The sequence below is a fragment of the Suricata suricatta genome, chromosome 2 (assembly GCF_006229205.1).
Source record: "Suricata suricatta isolate VVHF042 chromosome 2, meerkat_22Aug2017_6uvM2_HiC, whole genome shotgun sequence".
Lineage (NCBI taxonomy): Eukaryota > Metazoa > Chordata > Mammalia > Carnivora > Herpestidae > Suricata > Suricata suricatta.
Genome location: NC_043701.1, coordinates 2,596,228 through 2,609,609, shown reverse-complemented (window position 1 = coordinate 2,609,609; position 13,382 = coordinate 2,596,228). Strand labels below are relative to the sequence as shown.

The window sequence follows — 13,382 nt, the reverse complement described above, 5'->3', positions numbered from 1 at the left end:
TCAGGTGCGGGGCGCCCCGCAGCTGTCAGCTGTGCGCGGGCGCGCCGGCCTGGTGCGCCCCCGTGGCGGCGCGCGTAGAAAGGCACGGCTATCCGGACTCACTGCCGAGCAGACGTCCGCCGGGTGCCTCGCTGCCCCAGCCCCCTGCCCTCGGGGCAGCCCGCTCTGGCGGGCAGAGCAAAGGGGCATGTGCTCGGGGCAGTGCCAGGGCTGCGCGTCCTCGGGGTGGGGCAGTGCCCTGCTGTTTGCTTTGCAGCCAGCGCTTTCCGGCTGCTTATTAATTTGTATCTTCTGCGCTTTCCTTTCTTCGCCCCTTACGACATCTCCCTGCTCTAGCTCCATTTTACAGACGTGGAAACGGAGTCTCAGACCAAGCCCCTGTGCATCAGGGCGCGCAGTACATAGCAGGGCCACTGCTCATAACTCCGAGCACCTTCTCAGCCCACAGGCTGTTGTGAAAACAGCTTGAGGGCACAGGACAGGGAATGGAGAGCTGGGTTCTAGCAGGGACTCGTCGCTGGGGGGTGCTGGCCTTACTCCGGGGGTAGAATGCCGTCATCTCTCTCCTTAGGAAGATAGGGTCCTGGGATACCTGGGCGGCTCAGTCGCATAAGCCTCTGTCCAGCTTGGGCTCAGGTGGTGATCTGGTGGTTCACAAGTTCGAGCTCAGGGCCAGCAGTCTGTGCTGAGGGATTCTGGGTCTCCCTCTCTCGGCCCCTCCCCCCCACACACTCAGTCTCTCTCTTTCTCACAAAAGTAAATAAACATTGTAAAAAGAAAGAAAGATCCTGCTTTGCCTTTCTAAACCTTGTAAGTAGCACAGCTGGACTATTAATTTGTTTCGGAGAAACGTACATAGATGCAGATGGTATTTTTCATGCACGTTTGGCACAGCAGTTTCTTTGAATCAAAAACTTGACTCTAAAAATTGAAGTTTAGCTAGTTTAGGCTTTATCTGCTGTTGCAGCTTTAAGGAATTCCTGGGACTACCTGAAACACAGTTTCTCATACTCGCCCCCCCCAACTTTTTTTTTTTATCATCAGCTAAGCAGAGAGCAAAATTTTTGTACCTATTTAGCTTTTAACCTTAAAAGGTGAGATTAAGTTACAGCAAAGTAAGTTACAGAATCCTTTGCATTCCAGTTTTCAAAACTCTGAAACCAGAACTTGAGAAAATGTTGTATGATATGGGAACTCTGCACTGAGTGTGTAGCTAACGAACAAGTGTCTGGTTTCTTTGTGTTCAAGAACCTGAAATCCTTCCCTCTTCCAGAGGAACCAGGTTGAAGTGCCTCGTGGCGCTCAAGCGTCCGGGCGTGGGTGACTTGACTTGCTGAACTTGGTGCCCCACGGTCGGTCCGGGGGCCTAGAGCCGCACCAGGCCTGTTGGTTCCTGCCCTCACTTCTGACCTGGAACCGCCCACCTTTCCCCTGTCTGAACTCTCCTTGGCCTCTCTCGTGCTTCTGAATCCTGTGTCTGTGAAAACCGCCTAACTGTTCCAGACCACAGGACGCTCTTCTGGTTACATAACCCTGGTCACTTTACACATGAGGGAACAAACATGAGAATCCAGGAGCCGTCAGAGCAGGCTGGGAACAGGGGCCCGGTGTTCCGCGCCTGGTCCCACGCCGTCCGAGAGTTCAGGACCTGGGCTCCCAAGGACAGCTCCGCATGGCTGCCTTGTCGTAGTGCGACATGGCCCAGTAGCCCTCTGCCCGATTCCGTTCTGCGCTTGATTAAACCAAAGAACAGCAATTTTCTTTTTAAATTTCTTCTTTTTGTTAATGTTTTATTTATTTTTGAGAGAGAGACAGCACGAGCAGGGGAGGGGCAGAGAGAGAGCGAGGCACAGAATCCAAAGCAGGCTCCAGGCTCGGAGCTGTCAGCACAGAGCCCAGTGCAGGGCTTGAACTCATGAACCATGAGATCATGAGCGGAGCCAAAGTTGGACCCTCAACCGACTGAGCCACCCAGGCGCCCCTGTCAATTTCTCAAAACAGTGTGAGCCTTTTGTTTATTCTCAAGGGAGAATCAGTCTTAATTGAAATTCCTCCTCTAGGGCCAGAGCGGATTTGAGTGATAGGTTCATGACGGCCCCGTAGCGACTCCGTCCTCTCGAAGCTGGTGTGTTCTAACACTGTTGTGTTTTGTCTTTACAGCTGTCGTCGGCCTGCTCTACCCCTGCATCGACAGTCACCTCGGGGAGCCGCACAAGTTTAAGAGGGAGTGGGCCAGCGTGATGCGCTGCGTCGCGGTTTTTGTCGGCATCAACCATGCCAGCGCTGTATCCTTCCGCGGGAGTGCTCGGTCCGGAGCGTTTCCTGAGGGTCTGCGGTGAAGCCTTCTGTGGCTCTTGTCGAGCGTGCGCTGTTACCTTATAGGTCGGTGGAGTGGTGTCCTACCCACTCCTTTATCTTAAAGCACGCGGCTTGGTTTATGCTTAGCGAGTTTTCCCAATGGCGCAGACGTCTTTGGTCTCTCTTCCGTCAGATGGTGTCTTGTGGTTCCCTGGAGTGGGTTTTGGAGACTCGCTCGTAGATGGCCCCCCTGCGTCTTCGTCGTGCAGACCTGGCGTCTGTGGCCCAGTGGCGGGGGGCTGGGGGGTCCGCTCTTGGGGCTGCGTCTTCAAGCGGCAGAGGAGAATCCTGTCTCTGCCGCTCTGCCCCTCCCTGGCTGTGAGCACGAGGGCTCGGGGACAGCTGGGGGTGGGAGTCGTCTCGTTTTTTTTTTAAGCGTCTTTACTTACTTTGAAAGAACCTGTGTGTGCGCGAGCGCGGGAGGGGCAGAGAGGACCCCGAGCAGGCTCTGAGCTGTCACACTAGGCTCCGCCTCCCGACCCGTGAGATCACGACCCCTGCTCAAGAGTCGGGCGCTTAGCCGACTGAGCCCCCGGCGCCCCTGGAGAAGGGATCCTAATGCAAGGTCCCTAAACCTCCAGAGCTCACGGGCGGAATGTGTGGCACAGACTGTGACGTGGCCGCAGGGAAGTGCGTTTTTCAGGAAGACAGACGGCAGAGTACCGGGTCTCAAAGCCTTAGGGTTTCTTCAGGAAACCTAGACACGAGAAGTGTTTTTGAGTTACCGATTCTCGAACCGGCCGTACCCGTGCTGTAACGAGAAGCGTGTCGGGAGCGTGCGTGTGAGCCAGCCTCACTCTGACGGCGTGTGACGGAAGGCGGCTGTGTCCCCACAGCCCGGAGGTGTGCGATGCCCCCTGCCACCTGCGGGGTCCCTGTGGAGACGAGAGGGTCTGAGTTACTAATAAAAACCACAGAGCAGAAGCGAGACTCTAGGTGAGGTCCCCGCAGCACGTTTTGTGCTCAAAACGCCGGCAGCTGCAGCTTCCAGGAAGTTTCCGTGTAGAATTACGGGTCTAACCCACCGATCCCCCTCATACGAGCAGATCTGGACGCGGCCGGGGCAGGAGTGTCGGACAGAGAGAGGGTGCCGGGGTCCATGATGAAAACAAACCGTGTGGGGTCTGGAGCGGGTGTCGGCGGCGTTGGCTTGTATGTGACGGCCTGACATGCCCTTGAAGGCTCCTTAACCTCGCGCATCACCAGAAATTGGATTTTGCCAACAATGTGCAGCTCTCCATGACCTTAGCAGCCCTGTCCCTGGGCCTGTGGTGGACGTTCGACCGCTCGAGAAGTGGCCTCGGGCTTGGGATCACCATCGCCTTCCTGGCCACTCTGATCACGCAGCTGCTCGTGTACAACGGCGTGTACCAGTAAGCACGGGCCCTCCCACCCCTGCTCTTCCATGAGCGTCCCTTAGCTCCTGTCACCAGCACCCCCCGAGCCGAGCTGTCCTGTTGTATTTATACACACAGGATGTTGGTTTAGGCACGGAATGCTCAAAAATGCCGCTCGCTGATGATTCACGTGCTAACAATGTACCGTGTGTAACTTTGGGGGAGGCGTCGCCGTCCGACGGCGTGTCGTGTTGTGCGTCTCCCCAGCGAGGACAGCCTCTCCCAGAGGCGAGCCGGCCTCGGGGGGCTGCCGGCCCGGGCACAGTGTCCTCTGCTCCTTCTGCAGGTACACGTCCCCCGATTTCCTCTACATCCGCTCCTGGCTGCCCTGCATCTTCTTCTCCGGAGGGGTCACCGTCGGCAACATCGGACGCCAGCTGGCTATGGTACGTGAGCCGGTCAGACTCCTCGCCTCTAGCTGCCGGGCCGATGAAGTCGCTTCACGTAATACAGTATGATTTGTGTCGATAAATGTCTAGGTGAGACTCAGGCACGACACTTGCTCAGAGAAGCAGGCGTTTACAGAAAGTCGCTGTCGGCACCGGTTCTCTGGCGCGTCAGGATGCAGGCGTTCGTAAGCTCGTGAGCCAGAAAGTAACGAGGGTCCTGGGGCGTCCCCTCCGGCCGCAGGGCCGCTCGGGGACTGTTCTGCACTCTGTGTGGTTACCGGCAGAGAGGAGTTCCTGAGATGGCCAACGGCGCTGGTTGGCAGGAACGCCTCGCCACCGCCCTCGCTCGTGCGGCTGGCGCTGCAGGGACCCCGCGCCCAGGCAGGGCTGGCCAGGCAAGCACGGCCCTTCCCGGGACAGGTGGCCCCGGGTGGGCTGGGGACGATCAGCATCACCTGAAACCTCCCCCGCACCGGGCGGATGGGCTCCGCCAGCACGGACCCGTGTCCTGAGAGCCAGACAGGCGAATGAAGTCAGGAATAATTCTGGCAGTTCTGTTCTGCAGTTAAAAATTTGCATTTGAACACTTTAGTAAAAGAAGATTAAACACGGACCTGTAAGTGATTTTTGGCGCTGACTTTAACTCTGGGGCTTAAATAGAATGAACTGAAGGAAACTACTGAGCCTCCCGAGGGCCCTTCCTCTGAGATAAACCCCGGGGCTTCCTCGGAAGACTTATCTGGGTCCCTCACATGCTGTTTTGAAAACAAGGCGTCTCCGAGCGCCCGCTGATACTCACTGTGGGGGCCGAATTTGGGGGCTCCTTGGTCGTGCCACAAAAATGCACTGAATTTCAAAGCTAGACTGTGCGGCACGCCCCACCCTCCACCCCTGCGGTCCCGTCCCAGAACGAGAACTCAGCTGAGATTCCACTTCTGGCGCCGCAGTGAGGATCAGGGGACTTGGCGCGCGCGTGTGTGCGTGTGTGTGTACCTATGTACGTGCGAGCCTTTCTTGAGGTGTTATATTTGAGTGATCTCTACACTCAGCATAGGGCTCGGACTCACAACCTTGAGATCAAGAGTCCCACGCTCCACCTACTGGGCCAGCCACGTGCCCCGTGACTCGGTCCAGGTGGCACTGGCGGCAGCCTCCCGTCGTGCCTGTGCCCTGGCTCCCTCCCCTCCCAGCCCACCTGACGGCTCTTCCGCGTGGAAGTGGCCAGGCCCCCGAGTGCCTGTGGGCGTTCTTAGGTCAGTAGCTTCCGTAGAGAAGCCCTAATAGGGTTTGCAGGACGAGCCTGGCATCGGCCAAGGTGACCCTTCGCAAAATTAGAATTTGGATAACACTCGGCAAATTGAGCCTTGCTGTTTGAGGCCGAGGGGCTGATGCGGTTATGGAGTCACGGACAAGTCTTTGAACCAAGTTCGGGAAGGAAGTGTTTCTTTGGTAGCGGCAGAAACTTCCCACGTGCCCGACTCGTGAGCAGCTAGAAACGGTTGGAGGAAACTGTAAGAGGCCTGCACGCCGTACCTTTGGGAAGATGGTTTCCGTAGATGATCCTTGCTGGGCTCCTTCAGTCGTTTCGGCACAAATTTTGAAATTACACATTGTGCAGAGGAGTGTAGGAATTTAAAGATGACGTAAAGGGTAACGTACGCTGCGTCTTCTTGCTGTGAGCGTGCTACATCGGGGTGTTTTCGCACCCTGAAAGGAGGAAGGGCGTGACCCCTTCCCTCCCGAGTCCTCAAGGCTGCGCCCACCCCACTCGCTGTTTTCTCTGTCCATGAACATGTGCACCCTTCCTGCGGGGCCCCGTTTGCAGGGAAGGTGAGGCGAGCCCCCAGGAGCGTGGGGCTCCCATCACCAGGGCCGCTGCCCGCTGATGCCGCTCCGAGGCAGGAAGGCAGCCCGGTCCCCAGCCCAGGGTGCTGAGAGCAGGGGGCCCGGGGTGTGGGCCAGGCTCCTGGCGGGCAGCACCGCCCTCTGGACTGGGGGATGGGGAGAGCGGGGGTGCGAGGGGCTAGAGGCGGCTGCCTCTGGAGGGAACCACACGTGCTCTTTACCAAAGTGCGCGTTTTCTCATCGTTAAAACGACCGTGTGAACGTGACTTTCGCGGTCAGCCGCCGGCCAGGCGTGCGGGGGCTTGTCCCACCGTCTGCGGGCACGGTGCGTGTGGTCGTGGGAAGGCTGGCAGCGGCGGCTCCCTCGGGGCAGGACGGTGACCCCTCCCCACCCCCCGGCATCCCTGGTCTCTCTGGCTGGTCCCTGCTGTTCTGATTCCCTTGGCCTCCACCCCTGGGAGCATGTGTGTGCCAGCCCCTCCCGAAAGCAGCGGCATCGGCTCCTGTAGTGCCAGGGAGGGTCCCCTGCTCGCTGGCGCCCCATCCGCCCTGCACCGGGGTGCCAGCCTCCGTGCCCTCTCCAGGGGCGCACGGCTGGCCTTCGGAGCTCACGCTGCTGCAGCACCCATCAGAGAAGGGTGCAAGGCCAAAATCGTGTTCTCCATGTGAACAGAATTGGGGGTGCCGGAAATCACACGGTCTCGGGCTGCGTCAGGTCCGGACGGTGAGATGCACGTTCCGAATCAACGGTTCCCTGCCTGACTGGGTTTTCGGGGGGCTTCTCTCCCCCCACCCACCCCCCGCCTTCCCCAGCCCCGATTCTGTGGAGCCTGGGGCAGCGCGGTCTGTCCAGTGAGGCCCCCGGCCTCCTCGGGGCAGCGCTGAGGCCGCGCCCGAACGGACTGGGGGGACGGCCTGCTCTGCAGGCCTGTGTGTTGGGGTCCCCGAGTTGTGAACCTTTGTACTGCTTTTGTGGCATCTGTGACGGGGGGCCTTGCTGGAACCTTCCTCAGCGAGGACATAACTACCTTTATTTTTATTTTATTTTTTTTTTTTATTTTTTAATAGTTTATTGTTAAATTGGTTTCCATAGAGCACCCAGTGCTCAGGGACGAGTTGCAGAGGTGCCTTAAAGAGTAATACTTCAACCTGATCCTTATTCTCTTCTAGGAGATGAACAAAATAACCGCTTTCTTATAAAGACTGGCTTACTCTTTGCCCAAAATTTGAAAACTCCTTTCCATCCTTCAAACCCAGGAGACCGCTCACGGTGTCAGGAGCGGGCCCGGCCCGTCCCCGTCCTGGGCTGTGCCCGCAGCTCGGTGGAGCTCTCTCTCGCCCACAGAGCTTTGCACTCAAGCTGTTTCCATGAAAAACGGGGCCGGCTCGGCACTTCGGGGCGTCTAAGAAGGAACTCCGGGTTTAGGATCGACGCCTTCACCAAGTAGGACTTCTGTGGCGGGGGTGCCTGGGGAACACGGAGACGCCAGCCGTGCTCAGGCCCGGCCTGCCCAAGTCTGACCCTGTGCGACTCGGGCACTTGCCCCGAGCCGGGCGCTCCTCCGGTGCCCTGTGCCTCCCTGCCCCGCCTCCGTCTCGGTTCTAGAATCCTCTTCTGTCCTTTCGTGCGGCCCCCTCCCTGAGGAAGAAATGTAATGCCTGCTAGCATGGCTACGTCCACACGCTACAGTGGGCTTTGCTTACGGTTCAGTGGTTCATGTAGCTTTTCCTGCGTGGTGCTTGTCATCAGCCTGGGGTTGAAAAGGAAATGGCGTGTCTGTGGCATGATTTTATAAAACTTCCTCTTTATTTGCTATTTGTAGCTTCAAGTTTATTTTAAAAGTTAAGACTTCAAACTGCCACACTCTGCTTCCCGTAGCCCAGGACCCCCGGAGGACTGAACGTGCCTTTTCCCGTTTGTGACTGGCCTGACCCGCCGCTGACGATGACGCTAACGTTGGTGTTACTTCTGAGGCTGATGTTAGTTCGCACTCGCTGTACAGGCTGTGTGCAGCTGGTGTGACCTTGTATAACAGTCTGAAGTGAGACCTGGTATTAGCCCATTTTAAAGATGGGAAAATGGAGGCTGGCGAAGGTTGACGGCTCCCCCGGCTGGGTGCAGGAGTGCGAGGTGGGCTTGCCCGCGGTCCGACACGCCGCCCTTCTCGAGTGCAGCTCGCCTCTGCCATCGGCCCTCCGTGGCTCTTCCGTGAGGCTTTGCCACGGGCCCCCACCCACCCCTGGACACGAGCCTCCCGGGCGGCAGGAGTGCCATGTCCGGCCCAGGCTGCCGGCGGTCACCTGTGTTCTCAAGGCCAGACCTGAGTTTAGTCTCCCTCGGACTGTGGACCCCAACCTGTTCTCCGTGTGTCTCAGCGCGCGTGGGGGGCCGGCCCCCGGGTTCCTGTGGGTGCCATTCAGTGGGGACCTCCCTCCTGCTCCTGGTGGTCACTTCACGATGCTCTTGAAGGACCAGTTCTGAACCCGAGTTGTGCTTCCCCGAGGCAGGGATCGCACCCAGAGCCCTGGAGGCCACTGCACCCCGCTGCGCTCCCCGCGGATCAGGTTACACAGGAGGCCTCCTTTGGCTGACGGGGCGGCCAGTGGGGCACCCCAGACTCAGGGCCAGAAGTGATCCCTGCAGGCCCTCGGGCGCCCAGTGACAGCTTTGTGGCCTCAGGAGAGGTGTGGGTCCTGCTCGTCCATCAGCAAAACCCCTGTCCTCCCGTCCCGAGGGCGGGGGCACCTGCGGGTGAGGGTCCTGTGGGGAAGCGGAGTGCACAGTGTATCTGTGTCGAGGAAGGCTGCGGTTACTCCACGTCCTAAAGCGAGGCCTGTTTCGGGTCCCTGTGTCCCCGGGCGGCCGCGGAGTGAGCTGTGGCGGAGAAGTGGGCTCAGAGCAGGTGGAGGGCAGGAGCCCCGTCTCAGGAGCAGGAGCCCGTCTGGCAGGGAAGAGCTGCCTCCTTAGACCTCAGGCAGCCCCTGCCCCTGCGGCATGTCTCACCCCCGCCCCACCCCCGCTGCCTCCCGGCCACACCCTCTCAGTAGCCTCACTGGCCACACCCCGTGTCACCTGACAGCCCCTGGTCAGTCCGGGTGGCTGAGGAGGGCCCGGCCAGTGTCTCCCGCCTCACCTCCTGTGTGACAGCACAGCCTCTGGGGTCCCCGCGGTGCTCACCAGCTGCCCTCTCTCCGCACAGGGCGTTCCCGAGAAGCCGCACAGCGACTGAGCCTCCGGAGCCGCCGAAGAGCACGGTGTGGGAAGTAGGCCGTGACCTTGGACTGCGACAGAGATGAGCTTCCTCCTCCGTGACCCGCTGAGACTGGGTGACTGCACCCGTGACGCCCGGACAAAGCAGCCCCCTGGCCCGGAGCGGCAGGCGAGGGGACCTGCCTGCGTCAGCCCCGGGGCCCCACCCCGGCGGGGGCGGGGCCTCAGGCAGGCGCAGCTTCCCGAGTATTCGAAATCATTTATGTTATTAAAAGCAAGTTGCCATATTTCAAAGCCTTGAACTAAAGCCTAATTACCAGCTCTTGGTTTTGTACCCGTGCCCACAAGGGATAGCTTGATGGTGCTGTAACAGAGGTGAAGTGTGGTCAAAAATAGGAATCGTATTTATCCAAGAGATTTTTTAAAAAATAGGGTTGTGTAAAAGGAGAAGCGGCCGTGAGCCCCGGGAGGCTGGCCCCTGCGGTGGCGGCGCGGAGACCCTGTAGACAATCTCACTGGCGCGGAAGGCAGCGAAGGCCACGGCTCTCCACTGTGGCCGCCTGGAAATCTCAGCTCAGAATTCGTGAAGTTTCTTCCAGAACCCCCAGTCCTCTAAGAGGGAGCACCTGTCTGCGTGTGTTTCGGTCTCAGCCTGAGATGTCTGCCGTTTCCTTAAACCTCCAGAGTAGAGATGACGATTTTTCCGCAGCCCTATGGGATTTGCAATCTGTGATTGCCTTGTAAAAAGAAGCGTGCACATATCACCACGTCGAACATTCGGGGTTTCTAAATACTCAAAGATCTCGGTGAGCACAATGTATTCACTCAATGGCATAGACCATAGCAGACCCACTTGGCGAGGGTTGGGTCTCACTTCAAGTGCAATGTATCTGAAAACCAATCTGAGCCTTGCATTCTCTTAAATATTTATTTTTTTTTAACGTATGAGATGTTAAAGAGGGATTCTCCATTCATTTCAGTGCTGCATGGAGGCGAAATTCAGCAATAATTTCTTTCAGTTGGGAAGTTACTCTGTTGTACCCTCCACTGAGCCCTGGCCCTTTGAAATACTCCGGTTTCGTGCGTTTAGTAGACTTGTAATTTTTACTTACAAATTTACCTTTTTTTGTATTTTGCAATTTAAGTGTTTTTGTTTTAAATTTTCGTGAAGCGATTTCATTAAAAGACTCCTTTGGACTGGACGCGGCAGCCGGCTGGACGGGCGGCGGCAGCTGCCATGCCCTTGGCTTCGTGCGCGGTGGTCCTGTTGCGGTTCTTCTGTTCTGTTCTGAGAAAAACACCTGGGAGTGAATTTTGGGTGGCTGTGTTGCCGATTCGTTTTCGAGGAATTTTGTCTGGAAGAAAATGGGGTCCTTCCGCCCTTCGAAATGACCCCACACGTTTTTTTCTGGAAAACCGGAAGTTACAAGGTGGAAGCAGAAATTGACTCATTAAAACCTACTTGATTGTGTACAGACAGGAAGTATTTTTTTCTCTTCAACTGGAAGTAAATCTCTATCTGTTAGAAATAATGTAGCCAAAAAAATGTGAATTTGAAGAATTTTTTTGCCAATACTTTATAGCAAGTATACGAACCAAAGTGATTTGAGTTTGTAAAAATGTAAAGTACTATGAACAAAATTTGCACTATCTGAGATCTATCTGGTGAGGTCCACATTCGCACTTAATTTCCAGCATTGTGTTCTTTTTCCATTCATTTTTTACTTTTATTAAAGGTTCAAAACCAACTACCGTAGTGATGAGTTTTTCTTTGGTGGGGGGCGTCTCTGTAGGATGTTGGAATGTGGACTGGAAAACTCTTGTAGCTCTTCAAACTTGACTCGTGTCTACACATCCTCTCGGGGAAAACGCCGCTTGAGAGTACTTTCGCTCTCGGTGGAAAGCGAGGGGTGGCAGTGGTCCCGTTTCCCTTCCCTCCGTACCCTCCGCCCCCTCCCAGCAGTGCTGTGCACGGTCTTGGGGTGACGGGGCCCCTTCTCCCTACCCCAGATCGGTGTCCCAGGGCCTCTGGGCTCCCAGCAGGCAGAACCCAGGAAGGAAGGGGACACCTGACTGTCCCCAGAGGGGCAGACCCGTCCCTCCCCACAGAGACTCAGAATCCTGCCTGACGTGAGTCCAAGCCCGGCAGCTCTGGTACAGGACTGACCACGCCCACACCCCTGTTTGTGGAGGGAGTGCTTCCGGGACCATCTGGTCAACCAGCGGGGAACCCCCCCTTTCCTCCCCGCCAGGCATGCCGGGACCAAAGGTGCGTCGTCCCCTCCGTCTGAGGCCAGAGCGTGGCTGAGCGGGAGAACCCGGGACGGGCACAAGGGTGCTGTTCACTCAGCTGGTTATGGGAGTCCCTGCAACCTCACCTCCAGGCTGTTTCTGGAGGTTAAAGACCCGCGCCCCACACAAGTCACCCGTGTCCCAGCACGGCCCTGCCCTTAATTACAGGCACCCCTCCATGCTGCTGGCAAAAAGAGGGGAGGGGTGACAAATCTAATCCTGTCTTTGCTCTTTCGTGTGTTTAACTAGCCCTGTTGCTAACAACACTCGCTTTCTGAGAGTTTCAGCTTCTCTATGTTGTAAAATATTCATAAGGACATTAAAGTCTGTCTCCAGCACATATTACGTGATGACTCTGGCCGCCTCCCCATGAATCTACCATCAGGCTTGCTCCTGCTCAAGACAGGTGGGCTGATGAGTAGTAAATTGGCCACAGGCAGGGTTTCCTATTGATCCCGGAGATCTCTACGGCCAAAATACGTAGAGAAAACACATGATACGCATCCAATCCTAAGCCCCAAACCTGGTGCTCTGTGCAGTTCCTTCGCAAGATTCACACTGGAGGGACTTCTTACCTGAGCATTTCTAGAAACACCCACCAGCGCTGGGCACGAGGTCGTCTGGACAGAATGAGCGGCCGCGCTGGGGCGGGTCCCACCAGACTCGAGTTAGAGGACAAAACACCCCACGTGACAAGCGGTGTTTCTTTACCAGGTCCATTTACGGGCCATGGAGTTTTGCAAAGTGCTTTGGCACCTATTTTCCTGGTTCTCTACAGGTTTTTGTTCCTTCTAATGCACAGCGTCAAGTTCAGGGGCACAGGGAAGACACAGGCTCAGTCCATGGGAGGGACTTTCTTCCTGGGGCTTCTGAGAAGTTGTCTGTTTGCAGTTGTGCATTTATTTTCATCTTTCAGACTGTAGCCAACATCGACTTTTTCCCACAGCACGTCTACCCCGCGAAGCTCCTGGGGCCGCGGGGCTGCCGTCCAGCTCCGTGCCTCGCCTCGGACACTTAGCTGGAGGAATGTCGAATACATGAATTCACTCATTCGCTCAGACCGTCAGCTCATGCTCCGCTGTCCCCAGGCCCTGTGAGCTGGTGGCAGGGGCTCCTGTCCGCGGCCCAGCCCAAGCCCTCTCCCACGTGGGATCGCCGACCTGCCAACGACATCCTGATGTTGTAAGGCTCGCTCCTCAGTGTCACTTCCGAGAGGGCTCCTCTCCGGAATGCGGTCACATTTGTGACAAGACGTTGCTCCACTGCTCTGGGCTGCCATGTTGCCACACACATCACGTCAATGAGGGTGGTGGCCCCGTGGATGATTCGTCCCCGGCGCAGGGCTGTCCACACCACCAGCCTCCCCTGGCCTCCCTCGACCTCCCCTAAACTCCACCAGCCTCCACCAGCCTCCGCCACCTTCTGCCAGCCTCCCCCTGCCTCCGCCAGTCTCCACCAGCCAAGGCTGGCTGCACGGCCCGGATCAAACCTGGGCAGCTGTGGCTGCTGACCCAAAGTCGTTAGGGTCCAGGCCCCCACCCCTCCCTCCCTGCTAACTGCACACGTGCCCTTCTCCTGTACACATGGACGCCCTTAGGACTGACCTTTTCCGGGCTCGGTGCCGTGAGCTGTGGCTCCTGGGAGGTCTGAGGCGTCCCTGCACGTTGCGCCTCGCCGGCCACCCACCCGCTTTCGTGCCCACCCTCACCCTCCCACACGTGGGCCTAGTGCCCCCCACCCCAGCCTGAGCAGCTGGTGTCACCTGGCCCCCTAGTTTCCTATCAATCGCCTTCCTTGCAAAGACCCGACAAGGGTGGGCAGGTGTGGAGCTGTGAGAAGGACCTCGAGGTGAGGAGAGTGGCTGTGCCCTAACGAGCGGCCCCCTCCTGA

The 13,382-nt window shown here is 57.4% G+C and overlaps 1 protein-coding gene across 1 annotated transcript; it reads left to right on the top strand.

Annotated features, from left to right (window-relative positions):
- Positions 1-2,124: 2,124 nt before the first annotated feature.
- INSIG1 (insulin induced gene 1) lies at positions 2,125-10,948 on the top strand. The gene is made up of 4 exons (XM_029921099.1): positions 2,125-2,285; positions 3,565-3,731; positions 4,042-4,141; positions 9,190-10,948. Exons 1-4 carry the CDS (start codon positions 2,241-2,243, stop codon positions 9,217-9,219), a joined length of 342 nt encoding a protein of 113 aa, XP_029776959.1. The 5' UTR covers positions 2,125-2,240; the 3' UTR covers positions 9,220-10,948.
- The last annotated feature ends 2,434 nt before the right edge of the window (positions 10,949-13,382 follow it).